Source organism: Dermacentor variabilis, chromosome 4 (genome assembly GCF_050947875.1).
Source record: "Dermacentor variabilis isolate Ectoservices chromosome 4, ASM5094787v1, whole genome shotgun sequence".
Lineage (NCBI taxonomy): Eukaryota > Metazoa > Arthropoda > Arachnida > Ixodida > Ixodidae > Dermacentor > Dermacentor variabilis.
Genome location: NC_134571.1, coordinates 12,846,718 through 12,862,142, shown reverse-complemented (window position 1 = coordinate 12,862,142; position 15,425 = coordinate 12,846,718). Strand labels below are relative to the sequence as shown.

The 15,425-nt window shown below is 43.2% G+C and overlaps 1 protein-coding gene across 2 annotated transcripts; it reads left to right on the top strand.

The window, feature by feature from the left end:
- The first annotated feature begins 136 nt into the window (after positions 1–136).
- On the top strand, positions 137–13,932 carry Tim8 (translocase of inner membrane 8). 2 transcript variants are annotated; one of them, XM_075688122.1, is made up of 3 exons: positions 137–385; positions 13,411–13,503; positions 13,587–13,932. In XM_075688122.1, exons 1-3 carry the CDS (start codon positions 290–292, stop codon positions 13,761–13,763), a joined length of 366 nt encoding a protein of 121 aa, XP_075544237.1. In that variant the 5' UTR covers positions 137–289; the 3' UTR covers positions 13,764–13,932. The 2 variants fall into 2 exon arrangements, with proteins under 2 accessions (XP_075544237.1, XP_075544238.1); XM_075688123.1 differs by lacking the exon at positions 13,411–13,503 and having other exon boundaries at positions 150–385.
- Positions 13,933–15,425: the final 1,493 nt, after the last annotated feature.

The window sequence follows — 15,425 nt, the reverse complement described above, 5'->3', positions numbered from 1 at the left end:
CAACAAATTGATGCAAATATTGATTACTAAAAAAAAAAATGTTTTTGCGTTAGAAATACAATTATGAAAAGAAATAGCAACGTTTAATGGGAAGCTTTTACTTTATCCTTCTCTTCGATGGATGGCTATATTTTCCTTCCTCCATGATTCTATCATGATTCTATGGCTGTGTGACCGACCGGCGCTACCGGCGCTCTGTCTGCTGCTCTAAGCACTGGGGCCACTCCGTGACTGGGGCTAAAAGCTAGTGATACTTATATAATAGTAAACATTACTAGGATCTCTAAGCATGTCGTTTGACTCCGGTGAAGCCAGTACTGGTGTGGACAGAGAAATGCAACAATTCTTGGCCGTGGAACAGCAGAAAGCGCAGTTCCAGGCGCAGGTGGGAACACGTGTGTTTCTGTGTCATTTGTAACTCTCCATATTTTCGCATGTTGCTTCTCTGCAACGGTTATTTTGCTCATGCTGCTGACATGCTGTTACTGGTCTTCGTGTTTGTGAACGACGTCCCAACATGGTGCAGACTAGCTCGTGTGTAGGAGACAGTAGCAGTTACCTTTGCGGCTGCGGTGGCTTGTGCCTTAAACTTTTCTTTTGCGCGTTATTTAATTAATGAATTAATTCATTCATTTTTCTCATGGTCCTCTTATTTTAACACAGCAATTTCGAAAGCACCTAGAGTGTGTTTTAATCTCCGAGGACTCCCTTCGAAGCTTGCGGTGTTTTATCTTCGACGAAAATCCGAGGTGAAGGTCACAAAAGTGCCTTGTTTCCTTGTTAATCCCCCAGAAGCTGTGGCCGTGGTGCGGCCTGTGTGCCTTTTACCGTGTTCGGAAATAGCATAACAGTGAACAAACGGGGCAAAGTGAACTAGCCTGTGCAACACTTCATCGAATAGGGTTCGTAAGAAGTCCGGTGATGTCCGGTGATTCGATGCAGGAAACTGACTAGTCTATTCCGAGTTCGTTATTCGTTGTAACCAGCTTCCAGTTTAGTTATAATGACGGTTAAGTGTTCTGCGCAATGCGTTGTTACAATGTTATGTTGAAGTCATATCTTTATCCCCCACAGGCGCCATTTAATTCTGTCCATTGAAAATTAGGTTTCACCACATTTATTGCATCTTCAGACTCCCGAAACGTTTGCAGCTGCGGAACAGATAAAGTTTACTGAATGTGGACTCCATGCGAGAAATCTCAATAGGAACATCAAATATGTGAACATAATTATTTTATCTGTAGCATACTTAATATCCAACCACGTTAAAAAAAATATGCCTTGTGTAGAACATTGAGAAGAACAATGAAAGTGAGCCTGCTACATGACTGCATACTGACACCGTGAACAAACACCGACCTTGAAGCCCATTTGTTTTACATTTTGAAGCACAGGTCCAATTGGAAGATGCATGCTACATATTTAAATTTTTATTATTTTTATCAGTGCTTTTGCTGTGCTATCTTGGCATGTGCCACTATGCACAGAGCACCTGAAGGAGTTAAAAGTTTACCTTTTTACATACTTAGCTTATGCATGGAAGAAAGCTTCTTCTTTGGTAAGACGACATGGGTGATTGTTTTAAGCATAAGCATTCTTTAGCTGAATTGTGCCTTTGGGCACAATGTCATCATGGTTACACTTCTGAAAGGCGTAAAAAGGGACAGGTTAATGACAATAAAATAGATGCAGTTTGGGCATGAGTTAAAATGAGCTGCACAGTTGGTACTTAAACTGAAATGAAACTGTCAGAAATAAAAAAATTAAGCTGAACCTCCCTGAATGGAAACTGTTCAAGATAATTGTAGCATTATATAGCAGTCGGCATGGTGTGGAATGTGTTGTGCATGGTAATGATGTGAGATGGGGTCATGCTGATGTAGTATGTATTGTTTATTTATATAGACACTTTTTGCAGAGCACTTTGCTCTAGAAGAATGAGATGGCACTTTCGGTAGTGCGCCACATGTTGCCTCGGCGAAAGTGCACGAATGCGAAACCACTACTGCTTCTGCCCTGCTACTATGCAATCAGCTGTCGGAAATCTAACTGGGTGATTGCTAACGCACCGTGCTCCATTCATGCTGCAAAGTGTAGAATGGCAGAGGGAAGACGTCTGCAGTAGCTAGATGCAAAAATAGTGACTGGCATATCAAGAAATGGAATGAGTCTGTGCGGCGAAGTTCATGGACCGCCTGTGTTGCCGGCACTTTGCGATGCATGGCTTTCTTCAAGGACAAAATAATTCACTCATCTGCAGGTGTTGTATCGCTAAACTCAAAGGAAAGGACTTCAACTCCAGAACGTTGGCAAGAGTGAGTACCACTCTTTGCACAGTGACAGAGGGAGTAGCGCCACTTCCTGGCCTAGTAAATTTCTAGCACGTTATCTACACACATCCACCCCAACTCATGCAAATTTACGCCCACTCTATTGCAAGCGTGTCAAGAATATAAGTGAATGGATGCACACTTGAATCAATGTGCTGAAGCATGAGTGACGGTGACTACACTGACAACACGCAAATGTTCGAAGCTGAACGTTTCATAATGGTCCACAGAGTAAGTGAGTGACTAGTGATAATACGTCTTAGTTATAAACTATTGCAAAGTACAGAATACGTTCCAAGCCTTGTACTTGGTTAGAACAAACCTATTGCAACTAAGCACAGCTGCGAACAATTCAGCAGAATATTAACGATCAGATAATGACCGCAGCGAGGAAGTTTTCTGAATCGGAGACATGACAAGCTACTGTTCAAAGTGTTTGCAAAATAAATAAAGAGGAGAAAAAACAATGATCCTGACTAATTCATAAATGAAAAATTTGGACAACTTGGAATACACTTCTAGTGCCGCTTTTGGTACGAGCACCATATATGCTGATCATGCCATTTGGGCAAGGTGTAATGAGCTCCAAAAGTGCTTAGATGTCCTTTGAAGCTGTGGAAAAATCTTCAGGTCGTTCACCCAGTCACCGTCTACAATATCCACCGAAACAGAGTTTTACTGAGATGCTCTGGCATCATGCACGTCTATTGTAAACATAATGGTAGCTGAGGCAAGCAATAGATGCGTCACCACGTGGTCAAACATGGCAGTGCCTACAGGATCGCCACGAAAAGGTCTATATGCGCGAGGAGTACGAGCGGAGAGGTGCACGTACAGTAGCATCTTCCTTTAAGACGAACTCGAAGGGACCATGAAAATTTGTTCATCTTATCAGAAGAATAATTGGCAACATGACCAGATGCATCCAAATATCTTGCTTCAAAACTGTAAATGAAGTAGACTTACAGAGGCGGAAAAATGACAAAAATATTTATTTAGCTGAACTTAACAGAAAACTTCATAGAAAAAGGAGAAACAAAGCGAAGCGTCACGAAGGAGGAAGGTAGGCGGAAACGTGCCGGGTTGACCTCCTCTAGCAGTTTCTACAGGTTTTGTTTGCGATACGATACGGACATACTGGCTTCGTCTTGTGATAACATCATCCTTGCGCGCCGTACACTGTGTGTGTTAGTGAAAGCGTGCGACGATGAGCCGACGATGGTGGCTCAATTTTGCGTGCATAAGGGAGGAAAAGGGGGAAGAAGCGTGCCCTCTTTTGTTGCGTGCATGGCACCAGGAGGGGAGGGGGCTTGTATTTCGGTTGTGCGTGGTCGTGTGGGCTTTATCTTGAAAGCGATCTACTTTGGGGGCACAGTCTAGTTGGGCCGATGGCTCATAGTTTTGCATGCGCTGAGTTCTCGCTGCTCAGTTTGTGTTGAAGTGATAGACAGCACAAAAGTCGCGTTGCTCACTGCTGCTGCCGCAATACCTCATGCCAGCGTTTTGACAGTGAACGTCCGCGGTCGTAGAGTGTGATGTGTTCATGTTTGGCCTTGTGCGTTGACACCATGCTTGTTAATTTAGTTAGTAAGCGAATGTTTACATGGGGGGTGTTCTACTCTGGCGGCTGCTACGTATGGCATGGCGACGCGAGCCCTGTCTTGAATACGATTTGCGATGCGGACAGTGTAGGTGTCTAGGCCAACCAAGGGTCGATAGCTTCGTGTGCGCTATAGTTTGCGCATCACTTACATTCACTAAGTGAAACATCACGAACTTTTTGCAAGCGAAGCATGCATATGCTAGCCTGTGGCGGCGATGTAATGCTAAAAAACCAGCTGCTCTTGGAGCTACACACATGCACGAATTGCTATATATATATATATATATATATATATATAAGACAAGCAATATACCCATTGAACAGAGAATCCTGCTGCGCCGCCGCGCTGCTGGCGTGCTTCCCTCCGCCACTAGGAGTCGTGTGTCTAGATAATGTGAAAGGAACTAGTGTTTTTAGTGTCAGAACACTATCGGAGCTGCGATGGGTAGGCCGCGCGTCGTGCGTTTGGCCGAAGAACGGGCGGTGTTTGATGAATGCTGCCGGGAACATGCTTGAGAAACTGCTCGTCGTTGTCGTGCTGACTTCACCATGAGGGAGCATGAAGCCGGCCCGTTACAACAACGAAGAGCTGCAGATCCCGAGCTTCACTTGCACCCCCCTTCACAGTAGTAGAAGGGTGGTCAATTTCTTTTGCTTCCTCCTTTTGTTTTTGCCTCTGTCCACAAGAGATGTGCACCGCAGGCCTCCGGTACGGGGCCTCGATCCGGGCGCCCCCTGGCACGGCGCATTGAGGCACCCTAGTTTCCATGATTGGTAGCGATGGCAGTCACTCTGAATGTTCGTTTAACCGAAGAGTACATCTGAGGCAGTGCGTCCTAAGCTGATTTCTTTTGCATTGAGTCTATGGAGAACCAAGCAAACGTTCCCGTGTTGTTCATTATATGTGAGAATTTGGCTTAACTGAGTTTGTCTTAACAAGAGTTCACTCTATTTACATTGCCAAACATGTACATTGCACACCACAGCGATGCCAAATAATACTATGCATATTTTTAATAGCTATAATTCAGGGAGGTTCCAGTTAATTTGTTTGCACAATGCCTGGTGTGGCATAATGAACACGTTAATGCCGTTATAAGCAGCGGGAGGGGGGGGGGGAACGGCTGCATGTGATCGCGTAATTAATGCTTGAGTGGCACATCCTCTTATTTCAAATACCCTTTAGTCTCCTTCCATCCTCAGTTGTCGGGTGTTTACTAGGGCTTCCCATACTGCTTGCATTTCCCCATTTAGTATAGGCTTTGGCATTTCTGGTCTAGCTTTAATGCCTTCTTTTTATGTATGGCACATGGCGAACGGTGAAAGCGGACGGGCTCGTAGAATGTTTTTGGTGTTAGTGCGGACGATGGGCCGTTTATCACTACTACGGATGGCAGCTATTAACTCCACACACGATGGGCTTGAAGGGCAACTTCGGCGTTTTTTTAAAATCATATTAGGATATTGTCATTTTCAAATGGCATTGACAGTCCTGTCACCGGTAAGGTGGTTTGATTTGTTTAGAAATTCATTGATAATTTTAGTCGCATGTGTCGCCTAATATCAAAACTCTTCGTACTTAAATTGGACTGTCTTACCTTGTCATGGCTCTGAAATATCCTGTCTAATTGTCGGCAGTTTACTATTGCAAATAACTACTATTCCTCTGTAACACACGTTTCTTCTGGTGTACCACAGGGTAGCGTCCTTGGTCCCTTAGTTTTTCTAATCTTTATTAACGACCTACCTCAAAATTTGTCCTCCACCATCAGAAAACGTGCAGCGGTGGCGTAGAGGTAGAACACCCGCCTCGCGTGCAAGAGGTCCGTGGTTCGAATCCCGGTGCCGGCAATTTTCCACCGGATAAAAAAAAAAAAATTCGCGTGTTGATAAAATTGCACAAACAGGCCTGGAGTGTGGCCTGATCCCGGTGACCAGAACCGGTAACGCACTCCCTCACCAGAGCAGGATTAGCCACCCTGGTGCAGTACTTGGCCACAACCTCCTATGAACACAACAATCAAACCCCGGCCCTCAGTCCCCAGCAGCTGCGAAGCAACTGACCACGGCGGCGGTCAGACCTGCGACGCAGCAGAGGGTGCTAAGAATCACTGGCTCCGGACAGGCCGCCATTGCAATATGAACCTGGCAACATTTAACGCTAGAACGTTATCTAGTGAGGCGAGTCTAGCAGTGCTATTGAAGGAATTAGATGGCAGTAAATGGGATATAATAGGGCTCAGTGAAGTTAGGAGGCCGAAAGAAGCATATACAGTGCTAAATAGCGGGCACGTCCTGTGCTACCGGGGCTTAGCTGATAGAAGAGAACTAGGAGTCGGATTCCTGATTAATAAGAATATAGCTGGTAACATACAGGAATTCTATAGCATTAACGAGAGGGTGGCAGGTCTTGTTGTGAAACTTAATAAGAGGTACAAAATGAAGATTGTACAGGTCTACGCCCCTACATCCAGTCATGATGACCAGGAAGTCGAAAGCTTCTATGAAGACGTGGAATCGGCGGTGGGGAGAGTGAAAACTAAATACACTATACTAATGGGCGACTTTAATGCCAAGGTAGGCAAGAAGCAGGCTGGAGACAAGGCAGTGGGCGAATATGGCATAGGCACTAGGAATAGCAGGGGAGAGTTATTAGTAGAGTTTGTGAAACAGAATAATATGAGGATAATGAATACCTTCTTCCGCAAGCGGGATAGCCGAAAGTGGACGTGGAGGAGCCCGAACGGCGAGACTAGAAATGAAATAGACTTCATACTCTGCGCTAACCCTGGCATCATACAAGATGTGGACGTGCTCGGCAAGGTGCGCTGCAGTGACCACAGGATGGTAAGAACTCGAATTAGCCTAGACCTGAAGAGGGAACGGAAGAAACTGGTACATAAGAAGCCGATCAATGAGTTAGCTGTAAGAGGGAAAATAGAGGAATTCTAGATCAAGCTACAGAACAGGTATTCAGCTTTAACTCAGGAAGAGGACCTTAGTGTTGAAGCAATAAACGACAATCTTGTGGGCATCATTAAGGAGTCTGCAACAGAAGTCGGTGGTAACTCCGTTAGGCAGGATACCAGCAAACTATCGCAGGAGACGAAAGATCTGATCAAGAAACGCCAATGTATGAAAGCATCTAACCCTACAGCTAGAATAGAACTTGCAGAACTTTCGAAGTTAATCAACAAGCGTAAGACAGCCGACATAAGGAAGTATAATATGGATAGAATTGAACATGCTCTCAGGAACGGAGGAAGCCTAAAAACAGTGAAGAAGAAACTAGGAATTGGCAAGAATCAGATGTATGCGTTAAGAGACAAAGCCGGCAATATCATTACTAATATGGATGAGATAGTTCAAGTGGCTGAGGAGTTCTATAGAGATTTATACAGTACCAGTGGCATCCACGACGATAATGGAAGAGAAAATAGTCTAGAGGAATTCGAAATCCCGAAGGTAACGCCGGAAGAAGTAAAGAAAGCCTTAGGAGATATGCAAAGGGGGAAGGCAGCTGGGGAGGATCAGGTAACAGCAGATTTGTTGAAGGATGGTGGACAGATTGTTCTAGAGAAACTGGCCACCCTGTATACGCAATGCCTCATGACCTCGAGCGTACCGGAATCTTGGAAGAACGCTAACATAATCCTAATCCATAAGAAAGGGGACGCCAAAGACTTGAAAAATTATAGACCGATCAGCTTACTGTCCGTTGCCTACAAAGTATTTACTAAGGTAATTGCAAATAGAATCAGGAACACCTTAGACTTCTGTCAACCAAAGGACCAGGCAGGATTCCGTAAAGGCTACTCAACAATAGACCATATTCACACTATCAATCAAGTGATGGAGAAATGTGCAGAATATAAGCAACCGTTGTATATAGCTTTCATTGATTACGAGAAAGCGTTTGATTCAGTCGAAACCTCAGCAGTCATGGAGGCATTACGGAATCAGGGTGTAGATGAGCCATATGTAAAAATACTGGAAGATATGTATAGCGGCTCCGCAGCCACCGTAGTCCTCCATAAAGCAAGCAACAAAATCCCAATAAAGAAAGGCGTCAGGCAGGGACATACGATATCTCCAATGCTATTCACAGCGTGTTTACAGGAGGTATTCAGAGACCTGGATTGCGAAGAATTGGGGATAAAAGTTAATGGAGAATACCTTAGTAACTTGCGATTCGCTGATGATATTGCCTTGCTTAGTAACTCAGGGGACCAATTGCAATGCATGCTCACTGACCTGGAGAGGCAAAGCAGAAGAGTGGGTCTAAAAATTAATATGCAGAAAACTAAAGTAATGCTTAACAGTCTCGGGAGAGAACAGCAATTTACAATAGGCAGCGAGGCACTGGAAGTCGTAAGGGAATGCATCTACTTAGGGCAGGTAGTGACGGCGGATCCGGATCATGAGACGGAAATAATCAGAAGAATAAGAATGGGCTGGAGTGCGTTTGGCAGGCATTCCCAAATCATGAACAGCAGGTTGCCATTATCCCTCAAGAGAAAAGTATATGATAGCTGTGTCTTACCAGTACTCACCTACGGGGCAGAAACCTGGAGGCTTACGAAAAGGGTTCTACTCAAATTGAGGACGACACAACGAGCTATGGAAAGAAGAATGATAGATGTAACGTTAAGGGATAAGAAAAGAGCAGATTGGGTGAGGGAACAAACGCAAGTTAATGACATCTTAGTTGAAATCAAGAAAAAGAAATGGGCATGGGCAGGACATGTAATGAGGAGGGAAGATAACCGATGGTCATTAAGGGTTACGGACTGGATCCCAAGGGAAGGGAAGCGTAGCAGGGGGCGGCAGAAAGTCAGGTGGGCGGATGAGATTAAGGAGTTTGCAGGGACGGCATGGCCACAATTAGTACATGACCGGGGTTGTTGGAGAAGTATGGGAGAGGCCTTTGCCCTGCAGTGGGCGTAACCAGGCTGATGATGATGATGATGATCAGAATATTCGCTGACGACTGCATAATTTATTGCCCAATTAAAAATTCAGATGATCATCTCGTTCTTCAGCAAGACCTTCAACAAATCATTAGCTGGTGCAATAAATGGCTAATGACTTTAAGTACCACAAAATGCAAAGTAATGTTGTTTACCCGGAAGTCGGCAACCTCACCGTATCCCTACCATATTAACAATTACGCTGTTACAACAGCTATACAATATAAGTATCTAGGAGTTCTATTCACATTGAATCTTTCTTGGACAGAGCATATCACACCCATTTAAGCTAATGCCTCCCCATTGTTGGGTTACTTGCGACGCAACTTAGGAAATGTTCCTTCAAATGTTTGCAAGCTAGCTTACCTAACTCTCGTTCGTCCCACGCTCGAGTATGCATCTCCCATTTGGTCCCCTCATCAGAAATACCTCATTGAAACGCTAGAACAGATCCAGAACAGAGCAAGCTGCTTCATCATAAACGATTACAGCTACCAGTCTAGTGTAACACAAATAAACGTTAAGCTTTCATTACAATCCTTGAACACTCGCCGATACATTGCCCTTTTATCACTGTTCCACAAATTCCTTCATTCCACTCGAACACCCGCATGCTTGAAACGACCCTACTCCACGTCACATAGGCTTCATAATCATTTCAGCTATGCCCGCCCTTACGGTTCTACAAAAGCATTCTATTACTCTGCTCTTCCTTGTGCTATCAGAATGTGGAATTCGCTTCTGGACAGCATTGCATGCCAGTCCACGTACGATCCATTCCACGATGCCTTGACTGAATGCATGACTAAAAAAATGTGAAGTTTTGCGTTTGTCGCACAATGCTTTCTTGTGCTTGCACTATCTTTTACAGCTTATTGTTGCATTATTACCATTATGTCGCTATGTTTACTGTTCTGTTGGAATGTCGCGTCCGTAACTTTTCTGTCACTTTTTTCATTATTACTGTTTAACACTCTTATCTTGTTAATTACACGACTTCACTGAAAACAACCTGTTCGATTTATTCCTTGTTATTATATTATGTTTTCTTCTTTTCCCTAGTGAATCGTGAACTAAATAATTCTTTTTTCATCTCGGTTGCACTTGCGGTTGTAGTTTGTAAACAGATATGGTTTATAGATGTCTTGTATTCTATGTATTTTCTATGTACTGCCCCCATTACTGAATGCCTCACTTTGAGGCCTGTAAAGTATTTAAATAAATAAATAACCAATGAACAAGATACCGAAATTGAAACGGGTAACTTCTTCGTGCGACGTCACAATGAGTCAATAACGTCAGATCCTACACTACCATAATGTAAACACGCACAGTGCGTGTTAAACACACATTAAAAGTGGTGCTAACGCCGAAGAAGCAAAGCTGATTATGTCTGCAAAAGAGTACGCATTTGGGCTGGTTGGTTCATGATTACGAGCAACAAAAACAGCGCTAAACGACGGGACGAATGAGTTGTCTGTGTCCCTTCGCTCGTCCCGTCCTTTAGCGCTGTTTTTGTTGCTCGTAATTATGTCTCTTGACGACACAGGGAGCTTTTACAGATTTTCCGAACTAGACAGCGCTGATTTCAGCGACAGTGGCGGTGTAGTCTCCGATGTCGCAAACACAGGGTGGCCAGTAAAAAGTCATGAGTTAGGAACCCAACCAATCATTAAAATTCATTTTAAGGAATACTAAATGACTTGCGACCACATTGTTTGGCCCAGATAATCAGAGTGCAAAGGAGAATGTATATTCAAAATTTTATTAAGACTAGTGGACGTAAAAAGATTGCCGGAGTTGCCTTTTAAACTGCACGTTCTTGCCCTGTATTAGGAAGGGTTTTTTTTAGCTCCACACAGAGTTTTTCAATGGGCTTGCCATATAATGTGCATTAAAAAAAAAAGTCAAATAGCATATGAGCTATAAAAAAATATATTAGTTTTAAATAATGCTGATTGAGCCTTGCTTTTGAACTCCTCATGTGCGCTGTTTGTGTGGACCTTAAAGGGGCACTAAAGAGAAAAATTATTTCTTCTGCATCAGTAAGTTACCTTTCTACAATGGCAAAAACACCACTCTTACCACGATAAGACGCTTGGTAAGCCTGAAGAAGCGCAAGAACGAAAGATGGGTGGCGATGCCACTTTGAAGTTCCCGCACCTGGTCGCTGTGACGTCATGGATTTTGATGGCATCTTCTAGGGCATAATTAAGTATGTAGCGGTACAGATTGACTACATTGTGTTCTAAAGGTACCAGATATTAAACATGGCAAGTTTCAGGAACCTTTACCCAGCCAACGCGGCCCAAATGCGAAAACAAACTTTGGAATTCCTGACGTCACACTGACGTACCGGCATTGGGGTTTCAGTGTGGCTTGTAAATACTAATACTTTGACCTTCATTTTCTCATCTAATAATCAAACTATTATTTTGATATGACTGCCTGCAGAGTTCTCAAACAATGCTTCATTAGTCTAAACTCATTTATTGTTTAACTTTAGTGGTCCCTTTAAGTAAACAATCTTGAGCTCTTTTATTCCAGGCATTCCAAACTGGTTAAAAGGGCAGTTGTGAAACACACAATGGTTATCAGGTTGTCATTGCATAAGTTATCCAGCTAGACCAATTACAAAACTCGGGTTTTCATAAACTTCTTGGACTCCAGATAATTAGAACTCTATTAAAGAAAATGCTGGATAAACAGAACAGTGTCATCAGCTTTGGTTGGCCGCCCATAGACGCAATGTTAGAAAACTGTGAACTCCAGTTAAACGGAACTTTAACTGAAACTATGACCTACCTCATCAGCACATGGGACCAGAAAAGTATGACAAACATGCCAAAGAGTGATGGTATAAATAAAGATAAATAATAAATATTCCATCAGGCAGTTGCGGGAAATTTAATGCAAATTAAAGATGTCCAAGTTGCATGAAGTCTTCGTTAGGCAAGTATAATGATCCCTGAGCAGGAAGAGCACTGCAAAGTAGGTAGGAGCTTGCGGTCAGGCTGCCACTACTGCTTCATTCACATTGCCAGGAATAAGAGACCTCAGATGATTCCCTTGTTACCTGCTCTGATGAGACAGTTGAGGATATTACTGGTTAAGTTCCTGACGAAGACTATAAATCTGTTGATGAAGACATAGGTACTGCTGTTTCTGTGCACATTACTGTTTTGGACCAGACGGCAAGAGATGCAGGTGAAACTCTGCAGCGCTATCATAAGAAGCCAACAAACACTGGCACCAAGGAAAACATAGGGGAAATTACTTGTGCTTAATAAATGAAATAATGAAACGATAAATTCATGGAAATTAAACTGGATGAGAAAACAACTTGCCGCAGGTGGGAACCGAACCCACAACCTTCGCATTTCGCGTGCGATGCTCTACCGATTGAGCTACCGCGGCGCTGTTTCCCCATCCACTCTTTTGGGTATTTATGTGTCCTAGTAGAACCCTGGGAGTGTTAGCCAGCGCCACCACTCACAGACCTTGGCGGCGGACGTGGAACGTCCTTTATCCCGCAGGCGTCACGATAACGTGATCTTTTTTGGGTGAAGGCAACTGGTCAATAAACCCACATATGCTACCTGAAGGCATCAATGTAGCCGGATTCGAGACCCTCGTTATGTAATAAACGAGAAGAAAGGGGGTTAACCGAGGGGCCCGATATTTATTAGTCATATCATAAGAAGCCAACAAACACTGACACCAAGGACAACATAGGAGAAATGACTTGTGCCTAATAAATTAAATAATGAAACGATAAATTAATGGAAATTAAAGTGGATGAGAAAACAACTTGCCGCAGGTGGGAACCGAACCCACAACCTTTGCATTTCGCGTGCGATGCTCTACCAATTGAGCTACCGCGGCGCTGTTTCCCCATCCACTTTCTTGGGTATTTATGTGTCCTAGTAGAACCCTGGGAGTGTTAGCCAGCGCCACCACTCGCAGACCTTGGTGGCAGACGTGGAACGTCCTTTATCCCGTAGCCACGGTAGCTCAATTGGTAGAGCATCGCACGCGAAATGCGAAGGTTGTGGGTTCGGTTCCCACCTGCGGCAAGTTGTTTTCTCATCCACTTTAATTTCCATTAATTTATCGTTTCATTATTTCATTTATTAAGCACAAGTAATTTCTCCTATGTTGTCCTTGGTGTCAGTGTTTGTTGGCTTCTTATGATATGACTAATAAATATCGGGCCCCTCGGTTAACCCCCTTTCTGCAGCACTATGTATTTCGAACGCGAGAACTGTGCAGAATTATTGGCAACTATTTCATGTGTGAACACAACCTCATGCAAAAGAAGCTACAATATTAAAAGCGGAGCACAGTAGAGCATCTCTTTTCACCACCATAATATCGAAACACTGGGATGCTCTTCAAACAAGACGATTCTGGGTGATGTTTGTGTCCTTCACTTAAATGGAACTTTGGAGAAATGGAGCACATTTTCCTGTCTCTTCGAATCCTACTTAGGCGACGTCTACTGTAGTTATCAACTTTGCAAGGGTGCAGCCAGAGGAGGGGGCTACGGCACTACCAGGCTACGCCATGCTTAAGTGATGAGTTCACCAGACTTCTGAGGGTATGAAAATGTGGTTTAGAAGAACGGAAGATTATCATTTCCAGTTGTTTTTATGTTACTGACAATGGTGTGTTTGTTCTCAGGTCCATCGGCTCAATGAGATTTGCTGGGACAAGTGCATGGACAAGCCAGGCACCAAGCTGGACGGGCGGACAGAGACCTGCCTGTCAAACTGTGTTGAGCGTTTTATCGACACATCACTCTCAATCACTAACCGCTTTGCACAGTTACTGCAGAGGTCAGCTGCTGGCCACACATAGCCCTGTGTGAAAATCTAGGTCATTGAACGAAGCAAATTTATTGCATCACTGTTCATCTGGAAGAAAGAAAGAAAGAAAAACAAAACCCATTAGTTGACTACAATGGTGGCACGTCTCACCAGGCTTCATCATGTTCAGTAGTACAAATTAAAAATTTTTACTTGATGAATGATGAATATTAATGAACAGAAGGTGCAGTACTCTTGCATCCGCAGCTGTTTGATATTGCCTCTACATTCAGTGTCTTCTTTCCTTTCATGCATTCCTGGTGTTCTCACCCTTACCTTTGGACTGCAGTCACACCTGCTTCAAGAATCTTATAGGCCATGCAGAATGAATGCAAAACATATGCTGGTGCATCAGTAGCGAAATTTTATTAAACAGGGAAATGTGTCACAGTATGCACTTACATGAACTAAGGGAAAGTAATAAATTATCAGGTCACAAGACTGGAAATTGCCACACCTTGTAACAGGTGTGTCTGAAGTAAGCCTCTTGGCAAAATGTTTGTAGGTTGGCATGCAGAGTTTGCACATTTAAGAAAAAAGTAAGTGGATGAAGGTTCACATTAAGCATGTGCAGGACCCTGTTCATTATCTGCTGCTACAACAATAGATGATAGGAGTGCATTTACCTGCTTGCAGCTTACAGTCTATGAAACACACAATCATGAGAATGCACAACATTGAACACATTCAAAGTAGTAGGATGTGTGTAAATCTGGGGTTTTATAACAGGGACGATTCTTTACAATTTTTACGATGCTGTTGAAAAGCCTGATGAGATTAGAGCTTAGTTGCAACACAGAGATTCACCAAGTTCTATATCTTGTGTAATTGATAATGTGTTTGTCTTATAGCCACATTTTTTTTTTCTTGTAACTGATGATGATCCTCAATAATTCTGGTCTCCATTGCAAGCTGTAGTTTAAGCAGAGCCCCAAAGGATTCTCCCCACTAGTTAGACATGTTATGAATAAACTGCAATGTGTACTATGGCAAAGCAGTGATTCATATTTGCTTAGGCAGGGAAACTTCTCAGAAGTTGCTCCACAGGAAGCCAAAAAAAGGAATGACTGTTTTGAAGGACTGCATCTGCATTAAGGCACTGCGGGTCAACAATATGGTGAACTGTCAAAGGTCTGGACCATGTCGGCTGTGTGTTGTAGGCTGCATATTTATGTCCACCTTCAAAATATGGATAGTGACATGCAGTAGTGGAGGGAGTATGAGGACAAAGTCAGCAGGGAAGTTCTATAGCTCTTTTTGAAGCCCAGTGCTAGCAGCACCACGTATGTGGTATTAGACATGTGTCTACTGTAGATAAATAAGCTATTATTAGTCTTCAGTCACAACGCATGCTACTTTTGCTTTGAAAGCACTAAGAGAATCCTAAAATAAGAGTAGCGCTTTGCATTTGGGCTGACTGCCTTTGATTATGCCAGCTGCATATGCAGCCTTGTGTGTTTAGACAAGCATGGGCATTGATAGAAATTTTTTTTGCTTGTATTATAGTCTTTATAGAATTATTGTCTTGAATTATTGTATTCTAGTCCTTGAGTGGGATTGGTTGGAGAAGTGGACATTACTTACACAAGAAATAAAAGTACATATGCAACTAAATTTAAAAATTTGCTAATTAGCATCTTAATTACGTTTCAGC

Excerpts from the sequence above, each read along its gene's own strand:
- Tim8 (XM_075688122.1), top strand. The coding sequence starts at position 290 with ATGTCGTTTGACTCCGGTGAAGCCAGTACTGGTGTGGACAGAGAAATG. Across the intron at positions 386-13,410 it reads AAGCGCAGTTCCAGGCGCAG|TTATCAACTTTGCAAGGGTG; the intron begins GTGGGAACACGT and ends CGTCTACTGTAG. Across the intron at positions 13,504-13,586 it reads AGTTCACCAGACTTCTGAGG|GTCCATCGGCTCAATGAGAT; the intron begins GTATGAAAATGT and ends GTTTGTTCTCAG.